Source organism: Balaenoptera acutorostrata, chromosome 6 (assembly GCF_949987535.1).
Source record: "Balaenoptera acutorostrata chromosome 6, mBalAcu1.1, whole genome shotgun sequence".
In the NCBI taxonomy this organism is placed as follows: domain Eukaryota; kingdom Metazoa; phylum Chordata; class Mammalia; order Artiodactyla; family Balaenopteridae; genus Balaenoptera; species Balaenoptera acutorostrata.
Window position 1 is genome coordinate 102,785,415 of NC_080069.1, and position 25,626 is coordinate 102,811,040.

Below are 25,626 nucleotides of genomic sequence, written 5' to 3' on the forward strand. Positions count from 1 at the left end.
TTGAAATATTAAGTTTGTGTAGCTTTTATAATCACAAAACTCTCTCTCTCTCTCTCTGGAAATTGCATACACAGACACACACAACCACCACCACCTCAATACTCTGGGAAGTATCAGCCCCCCACCCTGAAACTGTTGTTGTATAGAAGTTTTTAGGAGTATGAAAAAAATAGTTAAAATGTGACTGACAAAATGAGAACAGATTAGTGGTTGCTAGGGGTCAGGTTGGGGGTAAGGGAGATGAGTGTGGCTATGAAAGTGTAACAGGAGGGATCCCGGTGGTGGTGGAACGATTCTGTACCTTGCCTGTATCCATGTCAATATCCCAACTGTGATGTCATACTCTGGTTTTGTAAGATATCACCATTGGGGGAAACTGGGTTAACGGGTATAAGCATCTCGCCATATTATTTCTTACAACTGCATATGAATCTAAAATTATCTCAAAAGTTTAATTTTAAAATAATAGCAACATTATAACCAATTGAATAAACTCAGAATCCATGAGCCCATACTTGTATAAATAAATGAATAAACAAACAGGAGAGGACAAAGCTTTTTTTCACAGTAGACAGCTAACATAAATTTTAAAGAGAAACGAATTAGAAATTCATCATTTGGCAATCATCAGAGTAATGATTCATTCATCCAAGAAATATCAATGGATGCTAAAACTAGATGTTAAAATCTGATGAGGAACAGAATATTTCCTACAAAAAGGGAAAAAATAGTTTTTTTCACAGTGGAGAAATCTGGCAGACTTCATAAGTAATCAAAGTTAACATCACCAGTAATGGAACAAATCAACATCATGTGCTCCTTGACAGGATGCAGTGAGAAGCACCACAGCAGCATTTCTATGTTATTTTGTCAAAGATAAATAATACAAATCTAATTATGAAGAAATATCAGATGAACCCAGAGTGAGGGACATTCTATAAAATGCATAGCCTGTGATCCTTCAATGGTAAGGTCATGTAGGTCAAGAAAAGACTGAGGGACTGTTCAAGATTGAAGATGATTCAAGAGGTATGACAACTAAACACAATCAGTGACCCTCGATTGGATTCCTTTGCTACAAGGAACATTATTGGAAAAACTAGTTAAACTTGAATGCAGTCTGTGAATTAAGTGGTAGTTTGTCTCAGTGTTAATTTCCTGATTTTGATGGTTGTACTGAAGTTATGAAAGAGAATGTCCTTGTCTGCAGGAATTACACAGTATTCAAGGATGATGGGGCATCATGCTGGCAACCTACAAATGGCTCAGGGAAAATGTTCCATAAATTCAGCAAACTCTTCTGTGAGTTTGAGATTGTTTCAAAATAAAAATTGTTTATTATAAAGAATGCAATTGATAATTTTCTCCGCAGTCTAGAGCTCAAGAGATCGTGGTGTGCCCAATTTCTGCTAACTCTTCCAATGAACATACAGTTAAATGAGGATAGCAATGATTGAAAATGCAATTCTCTACATCAGGGGCTGGCACACTTTTTCTGTAAAGGGTCAGAGAATAAATATTTTAGACTTCGAGTGACAGTCTCAGCTGCAAGTATTCGATACTGCCGTTGCAGTACAAAAACAGCCATAAACAACACATAGCCCTAGTGAGTGTGACTGTGTTCCAATAAAACTTTAATTTATGGACACTGAAATTTGAATTTCATATAATTTTCATGTTTCACAAAATACTCTTTTTTCCCCAATCACTAAAATGTAAAACCCATCCTTAGCTCATAGGTCATATAAAAACAGGTAGATTTGGCCAGTGGGTCTTAGTTTGCCAACCTCTGCTTTAGATTTGTAAATGGGTCTTCACCTGCCATATCACTAAACAGATGAGCAGTAAGTAAGCTGTGAATATGAGCATTATCAATGTAAGAATTAGAGAATTTTGTATGCAGACTATACAAAGTACACATGAATGTTACGGACTGAATGGTCCCTGCTTTGGAAGACCGATGACCCATTCTGGCTCCTCGTCACACACATTTCTTCTGTCAGATGGTGCCTGAATCCAAGTCCATCCCAACACACAAACCGACCCCAAGCCTTCCTAGGGTTTGGGACCAGGTAAACTCGGTGTTAAAAAATAAGCAATTTGTTTCCAAAGGTCTTAATGTAAAAATGTTCTGCTTACCTTGGATAATGAAGGGACCTGATCAAGAAGCATTTCTACGGTTTTTATCTAGCACAAGTCACACTCTGGGTTTAAGAAGAAGGGCTGGAAACAGTATCAAAATTCCATTTCAGAAGTTGAGAGACTATTGGAATAAATGAGAAAGATGATGAACAATGGAACCTAAAGCAATAGTTAACTGGGAAAAGAGGATGGGAAAACTGATAAGACTCACTAATTGTATAACGGTAGCTGAGGTTTTGAGTCTAGGAAATTACGGTTTCACTAAAAAAAAAAAAAAAAAAAAAGCATTGTTAATTTGTGAAGAAGACTCCTGAGACATTTGATTTCTAACAATCTTACAACCACCTAAATTTAAAGGTTCAGTATTCTATTCCAAATACTCATTGAGACATTCATTTGAATAACCATTGTTATTTTTCCCGTCTTAGCAATATATCAAAAATATAATTAGCGTATAACTGGAAGATACCTACCACTTTTATCCTGTTAGTCATTAAATCTAAAAACATAAAGACCACTGTAACTTTATAAACTCCTAGTGAGAGTTTTCCATAAAGTCATTGTAAAGGTTTTATAAAATCAGTTTTTCCAAAAGAAACTCACTCTAACAGCTATACTGCTGACAAGTGAAGTATTGTCCTAAGATGTTACCTCTCCTTTCATGCAACATAAATCACCACCTCTTGTACACTGGAAAGACTTATGACTCAGGTTGACAAAAAAGCACTTCTGAGCTGGGGAAGCCTATGGTGGCTTCACCTGTGAGTTCAGAAGCCCTTGCGGCAGGAACAGAAAAGAGGTCACAGAAGGCAGGCACCAAGCAGTGCAAGGACGACTCTTCAACAAAAGAAACAGCACTGACCAGAACCACACATTAGCAAACACTGATTGAGAATAATTTATTAAAGTCCAATTAGTATGTTTTTAAATTTCAAATAGTCCACATCTCCTTCAGAATAAATGCGCATGAGTAAAAGTCCAAGTTCATTTGTTTCCCTTCCACTATAAAATGCTCTGTATTTTGTGTCAAGTCTGTGCAAACACCTTTCTGCTAAGCAGTTCCCCATATTCTTTCCAGTTTGGGCACTTGTTGAGTCTGCCCTCTGTTCAAATGGTGACCATGCACTGACCTCCTCCTTCCTAAATAACCATTCTTCTTCTGGACATCTCTCTCTCAAACATACTCCTGACTTTCCCACACCTGCTTCGTGACTGTGACTTTACTGGTTACTTATTACGACGAACTGGTGCAATAATTAGTTTACCCGGACAGTTGAACAGGTATCACCTAATATGGCGGCATCTGTAGGGGTGACCTTAGAGAATACACAGTATCCAGTCACATACCAACACGCTCAACCCATTTGCTACAGAAGCTATTTAATATGAAGATGATCCTTTATTCACTCGGCATGTTTGATTTCTTTGCACTGTCTTCAATTCTACACTAGAGTTGTGGCTACCGAGAGCTGGATCATCCATTGCTCAAATGAAATTTGGAATTGCTAGACATATTAAGTAGGGTATCCTGGCTATTTGTGGCAGTTGACTGTTTCTAGTCCATCTTGTTATATAAAAAAAGTCACTCTTAACTAAAGTAACCACTGCATTTCCTTTGTAAAAAGGTAATTTAACTGGCTTTCCTTACAATTGCCACCTACATAGGGCAAAAGCAGGAAATCCCCTTTTATAAAAGGTAAGAGCATAAAAAGACATTTCACATTAAAAAAAAAAAATCCTTCATGGGAATGTGTCCTAAGAAAATAATCAATTATATGGACAAAGTTTTATGTACATAAAAATTTTGCAACATTATTTATAATAGTGAAAATTAGACACAACCTAAGTAGTCAACAATACAGGAATGGTTAAATAAACTGAGTTGCATCCATTAAATGGAATATTATATAGCCATTAAAATTATGTTTTTGTAAAATTTTTAATGCCATAGGAAAATGTGGCAATTATGCAGTGGAAAAAACAAACTGGTTATAAAACTGTTTACAGTATGATCCCAATTATATAAAAAGGTATATAATATACATATAGGCATACACAGGGGAAAAGCTGTTAATGGTGGTTACTTCTGAGTTGTGATATTACCAGTATTTTTTCTGTTTTATACATTTCTGTATTTTTCAAGTTTTCTACAATGACTATGTATTATAATACAGAAAAACACAGGTCACATTAAAAAATTCCTCTGATGAACTAATAATTAGAATGTACTTGGGTACTATAAATATGTGGGAACAATACCACTGTGCTCATCTCTATAACTTTTATAGAGTACACATTCTTCTGATAATAAACTTACATTCCCTGTTTGTTTTATACATGTTACAACACTTTAATAAAAAAAGGTAATATTGTGATTAGATCATTGTTTGTTTCATAACCTAAACAAATACTGGCTTTGACATCTAGGTTCTTCTATTTCCTAGAAGATTTAAAATTAATACCCTTTTATCTTTTTAAGTACAGCATACTGCATACATACATTACATGCATGCTTTCTAAAAAAAGTAATTCTAATTTACAGTTTTCCTACATAAGGAAAAAAATGGAGTTATGATCGTTTAAAAACAGTCTATAGTCTTATCCATCACAAGCATGCTGATAGGCATAAACATGTTTATTAAATGAAATGTAACCTTTAAAAAGAAAAAAAGGGAAGCCTGTATGTAAATGAAGTTGTGGATTCAATTAGTCAGAATTGATTCTGACTTGCACCAAACCACACAAAATCTTTTGAAGACTAGTTAGTGTAGTGTAAATGGACACTCCAGAGTCTGTTTATGAATGCTACTGCAAGGTCTCCACTTTCTACTTTCAAAAGGAACGGGGAGCAGGATGAGGGATGTCCCATAAGCTAATTTTTCAATATACATCAAGTCTTGGTGGGTCTAGGAACAAATACTGCCATGGGTTAGTGTTTAAGTACGCGAGTGTGTTTTTCCTCTCTCTCACACCCCGCCCTGCCCGTGCCTTTGGGAAGGGGGAGGATGATCATCCCTCAGTAGATGATGGCCGCGTCTCATCTTAGTTTCCTTTCTAAACCACGGAGTGGTCATTGCTGTGAACTCCAGCCAGAATGGTGTGGTTGACGGAGGACGCTGAGCGGTCGGAGCCTTCCGTGGGGCCGCTGGTGTTCTCACTGCGCTGGCAGCAGAGGATCTGCCTGAAGGTGGCGCTCATCTCCTTGTCGCGGTAGGAGTAGATGATGGGGTTCATGGCAGAGTTGAACTCGGCAAGCAGAAGGAAAAACTTCTCATAGGCCAGAACGTCACACTGTGGGCAGCACACGTCAAGAAGTAACAACACCAATCCAGGAGTCCAGCAGATGATAAAGGCACCTGCGAGGACGGGGAGCGGGATCGGGGAGGTTGAAAAAAAAGAGAGAACAGAAAAATAGAATGATGAGGCGAGCAACCATGGGGTGAAACGATTTCAGTTCAAGGTAAAAATACTGAGCTTCAAAGCCACCGGATCATCATTTGCAATAAAATGTTCATTTTCTGAAATAATCAGAAAAGGTTTTGACGATAAAATGAGCAATTGAATAAAATCTCATTAATTCAGACCTTACTAAAATTGAGTATTTCTGAGACATTGATGATGATTATTTTGAGCAAAATAGAGTTTGCTAAGCAATTGCGGTATGAAATCGAGACATCCTGCAGTCAGGATACACACTTTGATGCTTATAAAAATACAGTTTTTAACAGTATAAGACTGTTTTCAGGCAAAAGCACTGTGACAAACACCCTTTAACGTTTAGTTGAGGCACAGTTTCCGGATTCGGTTTGACTGGGCTCAAATCCTTGCTCTGTTATTTAACAAACTGGGTGAACTTAGGCAAATTACTTTCCTTTTTTAATTGACGTAGAGTTGATTTACAACATTGTGTTAGTTTCAGGTGTACAGCACAGTGATCCAGTTTTGTGTATATATGTGTGTGTGTGTGTGTGTGTGTGTAGATACACATATATATGTACTCTTTTTCAGATCCTTTTCCATTATAGGTTATTACGAGATCCTGAACACAGTACCCTATGCTAAGCCGTAGGTCCTTGTTGTTGGCAAATTAGTTTTTTACCTCAGTTTTCTCAGCTGAGAAATAGAAATGATTCCATTTGCCTCATTTGGGGTGTGGCAGGAGTAAATGAGTGTCCAGAAAATAATCACGCAGTAAATCTTACCAGAAACAGCAGTAGCAATAATATTGTTATTATCTGCTCAGCAGCACGGGCCTGTTTGGAAATAGCAATTTCCAACAGTAAGATGCACATTTACTTTTATTTTAAGTCAACTATCACTTAAATGGTACTTTTCTATATGCTTTACAAACATTAACTCACTTAATCTGTACCACAGCTGTAGGAGATAGAAACTATTATCTCATCACCCAGAGGAAGAAACTGAGAAACAGAAAAGTAAAATAACTTGCTCAAGGCCACGGTCCTGGAAAGTGGCAGACCCCAGGCAAACCCCAGAGTTTCTGCTCTTAAAGGCTGGCTCCAGAGTCCATGCTCCAGTAAACACTATGTTATATCCCCACTTCTTAAATTAATAAAATTAAATCTTTTAAACCAAAATGTTATGCTCTAGATGTTTCCTATTTAAATTCTCTTGCTTCCCCAACTCTTCTAAATCATGAATATTTTACTATAACTGTAAAGGGATGGAAATACAAATTATGTTCTTAGTTCCAACTTATTTAGCTCCTGAAACCACTCACTTGGCTCCCAGGGGAAATGGAGGTTGTGAAATAGCATTAAAATCTACCACCATATTACCCCAGGAATGAGCTGGGGATCCTTGGCTAAGAGAACGTGAACTGGTGGGCACCATCATGTCCCATTACATCTTACTTGATGGGCCCCTTACGTGTAATTAGGCTACACAATGAGCAGACAGGGAGTAGGGACGATCCCAGAAGTGCATTTGAAGCTTTTGATTTAAATGGCACTGGCCTAGGTGAAGGCAGGCTTGGATTGGGGTCGTGAATTGGACTAGCCTCAAGGAATGAGTTTCACAAAATGTAAACAAACGAGATTTAGTCTCCAAACAGCCCAGTTTTGAATGTGAGCTTTCTTTTTTTGAAACTTTTCAGCAGGGAAATGAAAATAAAGCACAGAGCAAAGTATCCCCATAAAGCTCTTTGTTCTAAACACAAATGTGTATTGGTTTTAAACTGCTGTTCGCTTTGAAGACTGGCCAAGGTGCTTCATTTTCTAATAAATACAATACCTTAGACTTTGCTTAGGGAGAAAAAAAAATATTTCAAAAATCAGGAGATAATAGCCACGGAGCTATTTGAACTTCAAGTAAAAATGTTAATAAAGCATTCATTCCAAGTCCTTGAATTTCCTTGCTTGAAAATCACTCAGAAAGCTAAACATAAAGGAAAATCAAAGGAATGCCTCTTGAGTTTCAGAAATAATGCATTATTCATTGAGAAGCCGGGAAGGGAATTATTCTCAGGATGGAAAATGCTTGGATGGAAAATACATGGTCCCATTATTCCATTTACTTGGAAACTAAAAACATGCAGGCCCTTCATGAATGGGAGAGCATTCTTTCAAGTCTCCTTTCCCCCTTCTTTTATCAAAGCTCTAGTTGAGCTCAAATTCAGAGCCTGATTAGATACCAGCAACATGCATCTCAATAGATTTATTTTAAGTAACACGATCTTTTTCTCCTTCCAGGCAGCAGAAGGGAAGACCCTTATTCTCATGGATTTGCTCAAGCTGTCTTTCTTCAAAAGTGGCAGAATTCAAATACAGTCATTTGTTGTTTATAACTTCTTCTAATTTTTAAATTCAAAAAGAGCAAGATCTTTGCAATAAAAGCCATGATGGTCTCAGGAACTAGCCCAATGGGCCTTACCAACCCTGCAAGGAGCCTAGATTAGAGACAGGAAGTGGGGACACCATAGTCTGACCAGGAGCTAATACACATGGGTGCTTCACTGAGGAACTCCAAGTCCTCTCCCTTCTTCTTCATTAAAAGGAACTGTTTTTAGTACTACAATTAGGCCCAACCACACGGTCCCAACACTCTGTGCTTGGATCTTCGAGACCTGATTGAGTAATTTAAGAGACTCAGTACAGGCCTCAAAAATCAACATCTAAAATCAATCATACAGAGCTTTTCCTTCTTCTCCCTTCCCCTCTCTTTCACAGAGGTGCCGAGGATCAAACTGACCAAAAGCTGAAGGTGGACTACCTCACTGGAAAATGGGCCCTGGAAAATTCCAAGGTGATTAGGCTTCTAAACAATCGTGATTGAACATTATGAGATCAACTTTGCTCAAATCACGGATTTACCACCAAGTTTCTATAAACAAGAACTACAACCAAGCCCCTTTTAGTAAAAAGGAGCCAACCATAATCCAGTTGGGTCATAGAACTTGAGATGTGCATTGGGGACCCTTGATCCGTAATCTGTGGACACATTACCAACACATAATCTGTAGAGACTCAAGTGCACACCTATAAGGCAGGCTGATAAGAATGAAAAGAACCTCCATCTCCACATCTGTAAAGTGGAGAAATAATAGCTCTCTGCCTACTCCATAGGGTGTGGTGAGGATCAAATTGAGATAGATATGACACGTAAAAGCCCTCTACACACTGCACATCTACCTGACTACACTACCTATTGCCATCATGAGAGGCATAATGTGTGCAGGCTGGTGTAGCACAGTTCCAGGGCAGATTTCTTCCAGGGCAAAATGTGGAAGCATGTTTTGGACCATGAAGACCTGGCATTTCAAAAAGTTCTGAGATGACACCATCCTAATTATAAGAGATTCCTAGGACTTGCAGTTGGATGTGACAAGAATAACAAGAAGGAAAAGAGAGGAACACAGAGAAACATGGAAGCCCCAAATCACTTTGGAGTTTCTCATGGGTCAGCTCAGTACCTACCAAGATGATGAATAAGATAATGTGGTACTCAGTAGGGACAGTCCTTTAGGTAGTTTGTATATTTCCGGAACATTTCTGATGGACGAATCCCCACAGATCAAAGCATAAAACCAAGGATGGTATGCAATAGCATGAAAGAAAGAGGAAGCACAAGTAGTTTGTGGTTGATTATTGTAAAGTCAGAAGCAGAAGTAGCAGAAGATAAGATGTTCAAGACCGTGAAGACCTTGTACACAGCCTGGCAAAGATATTTGAAATTTTTCCAGTCTAGCATTGATTCTCAACCCCAGCCACATACTACAATAGCCTGCAGAACATATAAGAAATAATGATCTTCATCTATCCTTCCTCCCATGAGATTTTAATTTCATTGGCCTCATTGGCCAGAGTCTCATTTAATATACAACACTGTAAGAGAAGGGAAGAAGAAAATGAAGTGGATAAAAATAAAGGCAAAACCATCAAATATTTCCAAATTCCAGAGGCGAAAGAAGAGCCTGAACAGAAGCAGTGGCAATGGGAGAAGAGAGGTATGAAAGGATTGGAAAAGTATTTAGAAGATGGACTGCATGGAATGGATGAGAAAGATATGAGTCTAGAATGATTCCTAGATTCTCCATTTGGGTGACAGAAGGATGGTGCTACCTTCCACTGAAGGAAGAAACACAGGAGAAAGTATCAGTTGGTGTTTTCTGAGGGTAGGTGAGGAGAACACAGATGGTGCCCTAGGTTTTATTTCTCTTCAGCTTGAGGTACCTGCATGACTTCAGATGGAGAGGCCTTAAAGACACCCTGATGGGCTCATGGCAATCTGAGTCCTTTAAGACTGTTTCTCAGTAGGCTGAACAAGAGTGGTTACATTTGGCATGATTTGCCAATATTGCAAGTAACATGGGGAGGAGAATAATCAAAATATATCTGCGGTTTGGAATAAATAGCAGAAGTCGCTCTTCCTCGAGTGAGCTTCAGTCCTTTCTTCTACATCTGTCAAATCAATCTGTGAGGGCCCCGGTGCCCACGAAGATGGAAGGAGAGATGCTGGAATGTGGACGCAAAAAGCAGGGAGGAAGGAGGCTGTTTTGGAAGAAGGGGTCACAGCTGCAGAGCAAGATCAGATTACCACACCTTCCCTGAAATCTACACACCCCCATCAGCTGAATAATGCTTACCATCTGGTCTCACAATTAGAGGCTTTTTTCTAGAGGGACTTTTTCCTAACTAGTTGAACTTTGCTTATATTTGGAACATAAGAACCAAAGTTAAAAAGAAAAAAATGTCTGACAGAGAAGACCTCAAGGGAGGGAGTCCAAGGTTTTTGATGAAAAAAACAGAAAGCACTTCCAGTCTGGTTGGCAAATTTGTGTTTTTACAAAAAAATCAGACATCTCACAGATCTAAAACGAGTCAAGGTAAATCCATCCTACACCACTGTTGTGTCCGAGTTAACCTCTCCTTGGCCTCGCTCTTCTTGCTTCTCAAATGAGGATCTCAGTCCTCCCTACAAAACCAATGCGTGTTAAACCATGTTAAGATGGGTCCCCGCCTCTCCTCTGCCCCCTTAAACATGTTTTCGGATTTCCACCCAGCTCTGTCTTGGAGTGAACTAACTAGAATAAGACTGGCTCACCAGAGCATTATTACCCACTAATATCTAAAAAACAATGCTACTCTAAAGGCCTAACAAAGGTTTTTCTTATAAGTCCTCATCATTTTTAAATAACAGATATATTTTAAACTTAAAAATATATATAATTTATATATATGCACACATACATATATACACATACATACACTATATAAATATATATATAACATATATGTATGTGTGTTACATACCCACACACATTCAAAACAGTCACTGCGTCTTAGTGTCTTAAAAAAGACAATGAAAAAAAAAAAAGACCATGAGATTTATTTCCCTTCACACGAGACCCAACGAAAAAGGGATCATGTCACTTCCATATTCTTCACATAGGAGACAATTCACCATTCTCAGAACAATTAAACCTGTTTTGCCTCCTAAACATAGTGATTACAAAATTTTTCAAACACAGATTTCCCTCCCTTATTTTAAAAATGATCAATCTTAAATCTCACAGAAAATCAGTTCAACACCGTCTAACTGAGAAAGTGATACTAAACTTATTGCATGACTGTGGTCTAGCTGTTACCGAAGTGATTTGAATAATACTTATCCCTTAAAGGATAAATGAAACTCCCCCTGCCCAGAATCTTTCCTTAGAAAAAGTTCAACATAAACAGGGAATTTGTAATTGGTTTTACAACATATTTAATTTTTCAGCTATGGATTAGGATTCTCCCAAAATAGTACAGGTCTAAACGACTACTGAAATCTGGCTGAAAATACTCACAGAAGATAGCTGATGACAGAATCCTGTGGATTTTATTCTTTGCAGTTCATGAACTACTGGATGTAGTAGTTCATGGATCGACAAGATATGTGTTACCCAGAAGACAAAATTCGAGGACAAAAAAACATAATGGAAATTTATAATTCATTATTTTACTAACAAAATGAGGGGGAAAATTAAAATTTAATCCAAAAGCAAATTCAGAAGTATTCTTGCAACCTAAAAATGTTTATTTAAAAATTATGTGTGTGTTTATGTGTATATATATATAAATGGCTATATATATATATATATTTAATGGCTGAAAGACACAGAAAGAAGAAGAGCAGAAACTGTAAATATGATAGTGCATTTGGAGACTGACTATGTCTCTTACAGTTGCTAAATGCTCTGAATTGATGCTTATGAAGTACAGACTCTTGGCAGAGTAGGAGGGAGGCACAGTCTCTCCTACTACAGTGAGATAGCTGTGTGCCTAAGATATCTCTTGTTATCAGAAACTTGTATTAAAAAGTTTTTTTAAGTGATAAAAATGATTATTCAATTGGGAAGTGGGTATTTAGGCTAAAGAGCTCCAAATTCAAATCATAAACATATTTTTGTACATGAGTTTCAGTTTAACTACACGTTCAGAGTAAAATATCGGTTGCTCAAAACTAAGACAAAATATCACAAAGCAAGTTCTAACACATAAATCCTGAACAAAAAACAATCAGTTCTAAAGCCATCAAAATAAACTGCATCAAGATCACTTCTCAGAATTTATCCTGTAGATATATTTACACATAATACAATTACGTATGTGCCAGGAATTCTTTGCAGCATTGTTTATTTTTAAAAATTGGAAATAATCTAGGCAACCACAAGTAGAGAAGTAAAATAAATTAAGTTGATTCATAAAGTGGGATTCTATTCAACTTTCTAAAGTTCTCAAGAAATTCTATCCTTACCAAATGATCTCCAAGATACACTGTTAAGTAAGAACAAGATGTTAAAACATACAGATAAAATGGTATCAATTATGCTTTAACAACAGAAACAAAAAAAGTGTGTGCACACGCAAACACAGATACCCTATAATAAGCTTCAGTTGAGGCTAACAGTCAATTTTAAAAATGTTTAGAACACAAAATTATAAAAATGATACCTTCAATATTTTATTTGAATTTAAAATAACGATTTGTATTCATTTGCCAATCGTTCAACCTCGAGCCAAGGTTTTATATTTGAATATCGGTCTGTTAACTGGAGTTCTGCATCACCTTCCAAGCAAAGCCACACCAATAAAGCATCACATACTAACTCCCTCCAAATTGGCTTCTTCAAAGTGGAGTCAGAACTTAAAATTCTTGCAAAGCAATTTGAGTACAAAAACCTTGCTGATTTTTTATGGTTTTCCCCACACTTACAGTTGTTCTCCCCAGCAAATTTAAAGCAGTTTCTTTTTGCAACTTGCCTTCATTGAATATTAACAAAGCCTTCCCCTTAGCTTTCCCAGAAACATTTTCTCATTGCCCTCATTTTTATTAGATAATGTGATATTTACCTAGTTACATTATTGTTAGAATAACCTGGCACTTTAGGAGCAAAAACAATTGATTCTTGGTAACTGTCAGAGCTGAATGACTTGGTCTTAGGCTATAGTCGACTAACCCTTTTTTAAAAATTCATCTAAATATATGACTGTATACTATATGTCAGGTACTATTCTAGGTACTGAGGATGCCACAGTGAACCAAACAGAAAAAACTATCTCCCCTCATGGAGCTTAGGTTCTAGGACAGGTGTGAAAGACCTTTACTAACAAAATAAATCAGTAAAATATCTTTTAGAGGAGGGCAGTATTTGGAGACTATGGGAGAGCAAGTGAGGAAGGAGGAGGGCAGCTAGAGGCTCACACAGTGATCCAGACAAGAGCTAAGGGTGGTTCTGAACGTGAGACGGTGGTGATCACAGACATAGGTTGATGGTAAAGCTGATATGATTCGCTGATAGACTGAGTGCTAGGAAGAGGGAGAGGAGGGGAGGAAACCTGTAAGCAACTGAAAGGAAGGATTTAGCGACAAGGAGGTCACTGAGGACAGTTCAGTGGGTCTTGAGAATGGAAGCCTCACTGTAGTAGATTCAAGAGTGAACAGGAGAGAAACTGGACCCTCCAAGTACAGACAAAGCTTTTAGGCAGTTTTGCTGTGAAAGGAATAAGAGAAAAGTGGCTATGGGTATGAATTACTATGTTTTACGAAGTTTTTGTTAATAATCAAGTTGGTTAAGGGAAAGCTAAGAATAGGTATATACTCTATGTGTGTGTGCATCACACATCCCTCACATATATGTTCATATACGTACAGATTTTTAGATTGCTATACCAGAAATTGATTATGATCAATTATATCTAAACTGTATACTTTAAATATATGTAGCTTGTTATATGTCAATTATACTTTAATAAAGGGGGGAGGGGAAAAAGAGGGGGAGGGGGGGAGAGAGAGAGAAACTGAGATAAGAAAGATTGAATTATCACCAAATCATTTTCAGTTTGTTTTTCCCATCCGTTGGTAGGAAGCATCTGTCTGGCCCTCTCAGAAGCATGCAGGGAGCTTAGTGGCTCAGGCTGTGTGTGTGGGCAGGGAGAGGGGGCAGGGGGCGGGGGCATGGTTGTCCAGCAGTGTCCATGGCTGGGTGGTTGAGTCTTTCAATCCAGGAATGAAATGCTAGAAAGTTCTTTTGGCTTCAGAACTAAAGCTCATCTGCATTAAATATGATATTCTTATCTTTTAAGATAAGCTAACAGACTGGGGAAGATTTATAATCCTATTAATGACGGAATGAGTAGTAAATCCATGGACCCACCCATATACTGTTGACAGCAGAGTGATCTGACAATCTTTTTGGAGGCAGTTTAGCAATGTCTAAATTTAAAATGTCCTATCTTAACAATTCCACCTGTAGAAATGCATCACATCCAGAAATACTTGAAGCAGCATATGTTATGAATACAGAATGCTTGATGAAGCAATATTTGTACTGGGGGAAAACTGTAAATCTAAACATTCGCTGATGTGATATATAAGTGGAGTAGTAAGCAGCCATCAAACAGACTGACACCGCTCTACTGTACTGACCCACGTCAGAAGACACACAAATTGTATGAAGCCTGTAAGGTTATGATATTCCATTTGTTATAAAATCTCTATAGATATGCGTATACACCTTACATGTATTACAAAAAGTCTAGAAGAATACACACCAGATTGTTGACAGGAGTTACCACAAGGAGGCAGGTGTGGCAGTATGGACTTTAAATTTTAATGTAAATATTTCTGTAATTTTGGGTTTTTTACAAAGAGCATGTTTCTCTTTAATAATTAAGGAAACAGTCGACAATATTCAGGCATTATTCCCACAGGCACTCAAGAAGCTAGTTGGTGAGGAGGAGGATGGATTGAGGCTCCTTGCAGATGAAATTTCTTTTAACCTCCCAGGCTGCGCAACTGGAGGATTTTAAGGGTCAGTATTCATATTTTACAGGAGAAAAGAGACAGGCCTGAGGTCACATACTGTTTCTTTCGCTTACTAGATGTGTGACAATGGACAAGTTATTCAATGTCATTGAGCCTCAGTTTCCTTATCTGTCAAGTGGGGATACTATGTACTTGCAACACTGCTGCGAGGACAGAATGAGACACCCTGCAGGTAGAATATAAAGCGTGAGGCCACCTAGTAGCCTCCCTCCATTTTTTCCCCTTTCGTTCTCCTTCAGGGAAAACTCAAGGAATAAATCTAGAAGAAATATGGATATCCGGGGCAAACTGCTATTGGTTCTCCCAACCTAGAGAGAGCAAACTGCGGGGCTGCGTTCTCTGGTACACCGCCACTTCAGCCACAAAGGGACCATCAGCCTGCTTTCCTTCAGTTCAAGAACCTTCTGAAAGCCCCCACCAGCATTTCTTGATGAGCTCTCCAATTCCAGGTCATCCCCTTTCTTCTTTCAGTTGGAAATACAAGGAGTATTTTCTTTTCATTTCTTACTTTTAGAGCCTGCCTCATACGAAAAAGGATTTGAGGTAAGAGACAAATTAATACAGAGTCTAAGTGATCCTTGATTTTCCTACGCTTCAGGCAGAGGGGAACAATTTCTAAAGAGTAATGGGCCACCTTAGCCTGTTCTGCTGCTCTCGAGTTCTGGAAACAATGAAATCCTTCTGGCTTCGGAGAGCCTGGGAACACAGGACTGGAGACGCTGTACTCTGAGCCTGGTCAGAGCTGACACAGCCAGTGGGGGGTCTCTGGGCAGCTTGCCCCAAGTTTCTCTGGGGCGGATGCTGCCGCCTGGCCAGGCGACAGTGTGGGCCCCTCCATGAGGAGAGGCAGGACTGAGTGCCCCGGTCAAGGCCCAAGGCGGAGGCCAGATCTTCCTTCCTCCTGTGAAGCTGGGTGAGGCTGTCTTGTTTTTAACGACAGGGCCTGACTCAGCTGAGATGTTCGAAGAAATCAGATAAGGCAGGGAAGGAACTTCTTCAGGGAGGGGACGCAGGCCTCACATTTCTGTTGCCCACAGGTTATGGCTGAGGAGGGGATGGTGGGGACGGATCAGGCCATGAAAGCACTGAGGGTGGGTGGTCAGCATTCGATGCTCTCCGGCCACCTCAGTAGGATTGGACCCCACCCTCCTGAAACAGCTGGGCTGCTGGGAAAGGGCCAGGGCTGAGAGAATTCCATCACACTCTGGTTTTGGCAAAAGGGGAAAAGAAAACAGATAAAACAAAAAATTTTCCTAAGAACAAATGAAGTCAAGAGGGGTTGCTTGTTTGCTTTTGTAAGGAAAGGGAAGGGACGCTTTGGACCACCCCAGACATCTCTTGCTTTTCTCGTTACATTCACCCACCCACTTCGTATACATTTCTTAATAAAAGACCTTAATCAGTTCAGGCTTACAGAGAGAAAAATCCTGTTAGGGAAGATATAAAGCTGTGGCGATTCATCTGCCTACTTTTTGCTCCAAGCTGTCAATAAAATATCTGCTTCCAGTTTAGGCTGGAGAGAGAAATGGACTTTCCTGATTTCACCCAGGGCTATGATGCCGATGTAGACCTTCAAGTCTAATTTGTAAAGAGTCTTGTTACCTCTTAAGATTTTAAACTCTGCTGATACTTTTCAGTGCTCTAATTTTTCAAAATTACTACTGATGGTTTCCTTTTAATAAACCTTTATTTTTCAGACACCTCTTATTTCTTCCAGTCTTTTGTAGCTTTTGATTTTAACTATGTAAAGTTATAAAGTGCAATGACACCTTTTAAATGCATTTCTACAAGATATCTTTTATAATGCCCAGTTGAACTTATCAGGGGCAACCCACCTATGGAACATACACAAGGCATCTCAAAGTGTGAAATGTAGTTGCTTAGTCTGACTACTGACAGTTTATTCTGCAGTTTGCACTTAAATATTTGATTTTGAAAAATTCCCTATTGTGCTCCAGGGTACAACATGGAAAGTAACCCAACACCTAAATTGGTAAGAAAAACAAAGCAAAGGATCAGCAAAAATAGTACCATTCCATCTTATTAGATGGAATAGTATAATAAGATTAGAAAGTTCCAATAAGATGGAACTATTATTATTATAATACGAGTGAGGTTGCTTGATTAAAGACTTCTGAAGAGTGTACTACACATGAACATTTATCAGATAAATAATACATGTAAGCATGGCTTAAAAGTTGGGGCTGAGGGTGAGTAACTTGTATATGGATGTGCAACTTTTTATTCAGGCAGAAGAAATTTTTTCCTGCATCCTGTCTTCCCACCCTCCAACCCCCTTAGCATATTCACAAAGCTCCAACAGATCAGAATTGCACACAGATCATATAGGGAGAAACCTCTGTATCAGTGCTATCTCTTGCATAAGTTATAGACACCTGTGTTCTCCAAACGAGAGTATTCTCATCATACTTTCTTTGATGATCATAAGATCTACAGTAGAAGAAAAAAGACAACTAGAAAGATAGGGAGAAAGGCAGGATAAGCAGCAAGAAAAAGAACTGGGTATTGACTAAAATGAGCTCTTTAAAGTTTTTTTTTTAACTAAGCAGATACCCACACTACTCCTGTCAATGACTGTCATCTCTACAGCACTGTTGTCGAATTTTCATCATTTGGGGATTATTTCATATAAGTTACATAAAGTTCACAATCATAGAAATTTTAGAGGAAGGAAGAAAACGTTTAATAGAAAAATGGGGGTTTCAAGAAATCCTACTAATAAAACTTGCAACCTTGCAAAAGTCATGTTCTCACCAGCCCTCAGATTGTATATATATATATTTCAGGAGTTGAAAAGACTGGTGGTTCTTAATCATTTCTATGACATCAGCCCCTCTCAGAGTCCAAAGAAAGGCAATGCTCTAGCCTCAGGGGGAAAAAAAGTGTCCTAAAACAACTTTTTGCTTACAGTTCTAGGCAATCCACACCAAAATCTCTGGACCAAATTATTTTTTTGCAGTGCTAGTTGTGCTTTCAGGAATTTTAAGTCTGTTTGGCTTTGTCTAGTAAATTTGGAATTGCAGAACTATTACAGAGAATTTACATAATTTGTCACTTTTATTCACCTATGTATGAAATTAAAACTTTTTTATGCAGATTAATATGCACAAAGAAACACGAATTTAAATCCAACTTCAATACTAGTATTGCAGTGAGGGTTTCCACCCCAGATAGAAATAGTCTACAGAGAGGCAGTGTGAAACTATAAAAAGAACATTACTTTTAAAATAAGGAGAACTGGATTAAAAATGTTTTCAAAGTTGCGAGGGGCACGCGAGGATCTTCTGGTTCACTGCATGCATTTATGAGATGAAGACAAGAGGTCTAAAAGAAAGGTCTCCCATGTTGCCCTTTCCACAAAACACAAGCAATGGGATCATTTTTTGCCCCACACTGACTTCTCTGGGTCTCAGTTTACTTATTTGCAAAATGAAAGAGATCCTTTACAGTCTGAATAGTTTATGGCTAATTAAACTACAATTTTTAATTTGTCCCTTTGCTACAGGAGTTAAGTCTTATGTATGCTACAAGCTGCAACACTCATAAAATCAAGCCGTTCATGGAGTCTACGTCACCTTACCTCCAAAACATCCGATGAATGTTTTCATTGCATTGGTGCAAAGAAAGAACAAGTTAATTCCTTGCAGTGGTAGCTACCACATAAAGTAACAGATTTCGATTGATACCAAAAAAAAAAAAAACCTGATAATCCTCCTAGATGACTCAAACATGAGGCATTTATTTTTTAATGCAATACAAATTATTCCAATAGAACACATGATGATTCTGGAGATGTTTGTAATTAATATTAATAGTAAAAAGTGCTGCTACATTTTGTTACCCAGAGACAGCATACTATGACGCATTCTCTTCTTCACATCGTGGAATCACTAGGAACTTTTAATTCACAATGAACCTTTAATTCACAATATTTGAAAAGGTTTTTTTTTTTATAGTCAAAACTCTAGGAAATGCTCATATTATAAAGTAAAAGATAAAAATAGCCATCCTTTTGGTTAAAAGAAAAAGGACCTATACTAAGATTGCTCAGAAGTTATTTCAATACAATTCAGTCCAGAAACAATAACACCAAGCAACTATGTTGTGCAAGACAGTGTGTTAAATGTCTTTGGGGGAGGGGGGAGGGGATGAAATAAGACATAGCTCTGGCTTGAAAAGCCTAGAGACTAAAGTTGAGAAGAAAGGCATTTTGTGCAGCTAAAAGGGAGACAGAAGAAGGAGCACCAGAGGGAAGGAGAAAGGAAACAAGGCAAGAGAAAGTCACTGAGACTTTTCAAACTTGAATGTGAACATGAATCATCTAGGGATCTTATTAAAATACAGATTCTGATTTCATAGATCTGGGGTGGGGTCTGAGAGTCTGCGTTGCTGACATGCTCCTAGGTAATGCTGATTTTACTTGTCCGTACATAACACTCCAGGTAGCAAGGGTCTGAAAGACCAGTACAACCCAACAGAACCTTCTGCAATAATAGAAATGTTCTATATCAGTTATCCAATATGGTAGTCACTAGGCACCGTGACCAGTGAGCACTTAAAATATGACAAGTGTGACTGAGAAACTTCATTTTAAAATTATTTAATTTTAATGAATTTAAATAGCCATATGTCTAATAGCCATCTTGTTGGAGAGTGCAGGTCTAGATAGACTACACAGTTAATTTAGAGCAAACTGCGTGGTAGGCCTCAACTTCCTGCATACTTATGAAAATCAACCTAGTTTAGGATTTCTCAACCTGGGCACCAATGACATTTTGGACTGGATGATACTTTCTTGTTGCGGGGCCAGTCTTTCCATTGTAGAATGTTTAGCAGCATCCCTGGCCTCTATCCACTAGATGACAATGACACCCACCCTACTTATGAAAATAAACAATGTCTCCAGACATTGCCAAATGGGGGGAGGGGGGAGGGCAAAGTCAGTGGTGGAGTAATGCTTTTATATAGAAAAGCATATGAAGTGAACAGCAACATCCTTAAATATAACCTAAGTATTTGCATTAGTTTTCTACTGCTTCCATAACAAATTATCACAAACTTAGGAGCTCAAAACAACAAATTTATTATCTTATAGTTCTAAAGGTCAGAAGTCTGAGATGGGCTAAAATCAAAGAGTTGGCAGGGCTGGACATCTTTCTGGAGGCTTTAGGGAAATCCATTTCCTTGACTTTTCCACCTTTCAGAGGCCACCTGTGTTCCATGGCTCATGGACCCTTCCTCCATCTCCCAAGCCTACGATCCAGCATAATCTCCTCATCTCAAGGTCCTTAACTTCATCACAACTACAAAGTCCCTTCTGTGTAAGGGGACTTACAGGTTCCAGGGAGAAGAATACAGATATCCCTGATAGGCTATTTTTCTCACTCCCATTGTATTAAAAGGAAAACTTAAAACAGTAAATAAAGTTTTCCCTCAAAGTCCTGGAAAACTGTGATTTTATTCTGTGCTGCAAGTACTTTCCTACCTGAAAACATTTTATAGCATTTTCCATTCACACATAACTTCATCTAAGGAAGAATCAAGTTTTTCTGCTTTTACTATTACAGTTCTCATGCACTGCCCCATGCCTCCCCAACCCTGTTGAGATCACTAGTATAAAATTATATTGTTTATATTTCTAACACTCAACAAATGAGAAAATATCATTTATTTCTAGATCTTCGGATTTTTCCTAGAATTTGAGAATTCCATTTATATATGTATATAGTTATTTCCTAGTCCATTCACACTGCTGTGACAAAATACCACAGACTAGGTAGCTTGTAAACAACACAAATTTATTTCTCATTGTTCTGAAGGCTGGAAGTAACAAGATCAGGGTGCCAGCATGGTCAGGTTTCGGTGAGAGCCCTCTTCTGGGTTGCAGACTGTCAGTTTCTCATTGTATCCTCACACTTTGGGGGCTAGGGAGGTCTGTGGGGTCTCTTTTATAAAGGCACTAATACATTCATGGGGGCTCCACCTTCAGCACCTCCCAAAGACCCCACCTCCTAAGACCATCACCTTGAGGGTTAGGTTTCAACAAATGAATTTGAGAGGGACACATTCAGATTACAGCTGTTACATTTACTAATTCTTTAAATTTCCTTTAGTTTTTTTTTTATTATTTCCCTTAGAAATGAAATGAGTATTTGATTTTCTGAACCCTCATGTGAAATCTTCATCAGCAACTTCCCTGCATTTTTCAGATTTTTGCCCAAGGGCTGGGGCATTTTCAGTTATAAAACAAGTAGTGATTATGTTAATTAAATCAAATTATTGCTCAAAAATTTAAAAACAAATCCTTTCTTTAATCTGTTCCTATAAACTGCTCTTTAGAGTAAAAGCTTGCATCTGTCCAGCTGTTTCTGAAAGAGAAGGGTGATGAAGAGTAAATAAAGCCAGATGGCATTTACACTTAAGGTTTCTTTCTCTTTTTGAGTTTGATGTACAAGATGTGACAAATTGTCTTTAAAAGCCCATTTTCCCAGTCTTGGGAAGTTAAGCTTGGTGAGGTTGACAAGAGGCCATGGTGGAGGAAGAAGTGGTGGCCCAAGGATAGAGCATTTGCTGACTCACTTTCCCACCACAAAGGGTGGCAAACTGAAAGCAGGCTTTAATTTAACTCTTTTTCTGCACTTTCAAAGATACAAGAACTTCCATTCATAGAAGTCTATAGTGGTAGCATGATTAGAGAAGTGGAGGAAGGAGGGGGAAGAAAGAGCAGGTAGATTGTGTTCTGGTTTCATTCATAGGGAACTATGAGAGGTAGAAATGTACCAGAAGAGAGTACTTTCTGCTGAAATAAAGCCATTGACCAAATTCATATTTTTCTATTATGGGTAGTCTTAAGGGTTTCCCTCCCCCAAAAGTCCATGAATGAGACTTCCATTCATGGAAAAGTCCATGAATGGCACAAACAACTTTCTCCCTGTACCTCCCAGCTAAGTATTGATATAAACACAAACCCTGGAAAAAATACAAGAGGCAACCAAAGAGAACTCTGAAATGCAGAAAAGGAAGGTGAACGGATTAGAGACCCCAGGACTAAATGGTCTTGCAATCCCAGACCTAACATAAGAAGGTCAGCCAAGCCCAGACTTTCCAGACCCCCAAGCTAGCAACAGAAGGCAGCCCAGGTAGGCTCATTCCCCCCTCAGATCAAATGGGGTACCACCAACACCACCAGGCTAGCAAGCAGCTCTGGCAAAAGGGATGGATCAAGAGCGCCACTGACAGTAAGCGGCCAGGGAAAGCACTCTCCTTCCTCACCAGGCCTAAGACTCCCTTCGCCCAGTGAGAGATAGCAGGCAGCTAGCAGCACCAGCAAAGAGGATCCTGCCACAAAAAAGCCCCACCTGGGAAGTGTTCTCCTTCCCTGCAATGTGGGGGAAGGAGTGAGGAAAAGAGGATCACAGCACAGCAAGCGCCAGGAAGTACGTTTGTTCTCACTGGCAAAAGAATTCCTCTCCCCACCCCCACTGGAGACACTGGGAGGCCATACCCAGGGAAACTCCTCCATCCCCTCAGGTGGAACCAGCAGGGACCGTGGGATCCTGAGCAGCCCCAAATAAACCAAGTTGATCAAAATAGCATCACAAAGTCTCTGAAAATGCTAAGCCTAAATGGGATGACTGCCTGATAAAAGATTTAAATAGGACCTTGAGTCTCCAAATATAATAGCCAAAATGTCTAGAATACAATGAAAAATCACCCATCACATCAAAAACTAAGAAAATCACTACTTGATTGAGAAAAGAATCAGCTGACGCTAACACTGAGATGAATCAGATGTTAGAATTATTGATAAGGATTTTAAAGCAGCCATCATAAAAAAGCTTCAACACACAATTGCAAATTCCTTAGAATGTAAAAACAAATATCTCAGCAAAGAACTAGAAGTTATAAAAAATAACTAAATGGAAGTTTAAAACTAAAATATGCAATAACAAGAATAAACAATGGGTTGAACAGTAGAGTGGAGATGACAGGACAGATATTAATGAACCTGAAGACACATCAATAGAATCTACTCAATCTGAACAAGAGAAATAAAATAGACTTTAAAAAAGGAAAGAAAAAATCCACAGTGGCAGGGACTGGGACGATAACAAAAGATCCAACATTTATATACATCATCAAAGTCCCAGAAGGACAGGAAAAAGGAAGTAAACTTAAAAGAATATTAGCGAAAACTATGGTTTAAAATGTCCAAATTTGGCAAAAAAAATATATAAACCTACAGATTCAAGAAACAGTATGAAACTCAAAGAGGATAAATACAAAGAAATCCACACCAAGACATGACATTTCAAAATTAAATTTTGCGAAATGAAGCAAAAAAAAAAAATCTTGACAGCATTCAGAGAGAAATGACACATTACCCATAAGGGAACACCAATTCAAATAAGAGCAAATTTCCCATCTAAAACCATGACGGCCAGAAGGAAGTGATACATTTTCCAAGTGCTGGGGGGAAAAAAAAGAACTGGTCATCTTCAAATTCTATATCCCGCAAAACTATCCTTCAGGAATGAAACGAAAACAGGGACATACTCAGATGAAGGAAAAAAAAGAATTTGTTGCTAGCAGACCTTCCTTTAAAATATGGCTAAAAGAAGTTTTTCAAACAGAAAGAAATGGTAAAAGAAGGAATCTTGGAACATCAGAAAAAAGAAAAAAGGAAAAACAACAAAAGGAACAGAAATATGGCTACATACAATAGACGATTCTCCTCATGGGTTTTATAAAACATATTAGATCACTGAAACAAACACTAAATATTACCTGATACTCAAGATAATTATATTTAAAAGTGGGGAAAGTAAAGGGACCTAAAAGGAAATAAGGCTTCCACACTTCAAAGTGGTAAAATACTGATAGCAGTAGATGGTCATAATACCCAGAGCAACCATTAAGAAAACAATACAAAGAGACACTCAATAACACTGTAAATCAAGATGCAATCCTAAAAGCCCTGAATATCCACTTGGGATTCTGTATATCAGGTGGCTAAATGTATACAAAAGCATAAAGTCATTCAGGGAAAAGTCCTGGACTGGGAGCTACCTCACTCTGGGATAGATCTAGAATACAGCATGATCTGAACCTACCTGGGAATGTAGATCACCAGAACTTACTGGGCATCAGTTTCCACATCTTTGAAATAGAACTGGCTGGAGAAATAGGTCTGTAAGACAACCTGGGCCATTTTTAGGGCTAAAATGTGATTGTTCTATAAATTATGGATCTCCATTCTTCTCAACCACCGTGTTATTCCTTATGATTCAGATGTCTCTAAAAGTGCTCTGAAAACTGTGCATATTTATTTGTATGCACATTCAAGGCTCTCACAGATTCCAGTAAAGAGAAGAAGTAAGAGGAGGAAGAGACTTTAAATGTAACATATACCCATTGGAGTATGGACCATTTCCACTTAGAGCAATTATTCATTCCTTTCCCACCATTGGTAGGAAATGAAAGTAAGCAAAGTACTTACTCCTGTTCACTTAGCATTCTTCTTAGATCAACCTATATCAGATCTCTGAAACTAAAGGGATTATAGGAAAATTGGCTGATTCCCATCACAGTACGCCGATTCAACATGCTTCCACTTCTTCTTCAGCTGGCCATGCTACCCTAATCCAAGTCTGCATCAGTGGTCCAAAAATAATTTACCTTTGGGAAGTGCTAGGTCATATATGGATTGTTTGGTACATTAGACAAAGAAATACATTTAATACAAAAATACCCTTCACCATGCTTTATAAATAAGTATAAACACCTTAACTTTATCATAAAGGTTAAAAGTCTTCTGTTTTCTTATCAGTAATGTGTAAGGATTAAAAAGACTCTAGGGAATTCCCATGGCAGTCCCGTGGTTAGGACTCTGCACTTTCACTAATGAGGGCGAGAGTTCAATCCCTGGTCGGAGAACTAAGGTCCTGCAAGCCGTGCAGCATGGCCAAAAATATATATATATAAATAGACTATAAACTTCCTTCAATCTCTCATGTTCTGTGACCAGAATGAATTATTTTTCCTAAACAGAATTAGATGGAACCACTCAACAAGGCAGTCTAGCTTGGTGGTTAAGAGTTCAGGCTTTGATGTCAGATGTACCTGGACTAGAAAATGCCCTGGTCTGTGTACTTGCTGGCTGAGTGTCCTAGTTTAACATCCTGGGTCTCAGTTTATTCATTCGTAAAAAAGATATGGTAATACCTACTTTACAGGACTGCTGCAAGAACAAAATGAAGTTACATACATCAAGTGCTTGGGATATACTAAGCATTCTACAGCAGAAACATAATTTTGGAAACAAAGTGAAGCATTTCAAGAGGTCAGATCAGTAAGGGTTACGGCACAAAAATACAAGTTCTTAGAGATGTTACCTCTGAAGCCAAAATTCTCCTGTGTTCACATTTGGGACTCTCAGATCATTTAGCACATGACTACAATGCTGGGCTACCCTCTGTCTCCTATGTTAGTACAGCCGTTAACTCCTCCCAAACTTGGTGTAACATGTCCCATAAAATAGGGTAAAATTCTACTTCATTTGTATGATGTAACTCTGACACTGGTGATTTTTTTTAAAAGCTTATTTCAAGCCATGTGTCCTTTTCTTTGAGGGAA

At 38.4% G+C, this 25,626-nt stretch overlaps 1 protein-coding gene across 6 annotated transcripts in view; it reads right to left on the reverse strand.

The window, feature by feature from the left end:
- Positions 1-427: 427 nt before the first annotated feature.
- The window catches only part of LPAR1 (lysophosphatidic acid receptor 1), a 159,277-nt gene continuing 134,078 nt past the window's right edge, over positions 428-25,626 (reverse strand). For all 6 annotated transcript variants that reach the window (XM_057548950.1, XM_007178218.2, XM_057548951.1 and 3 more), the window contains exon 4: positions 428-5,498. In XM_057548950.1, coding sequence (XP_057404933.1) covers positions 5,197-5,498 — 302 coding nt within the window. In that variant the 3' untranslated portion in view covers positions 428-5,196. The remainder of the gene's footprint in view (positions 5,499-25,626) is intronic.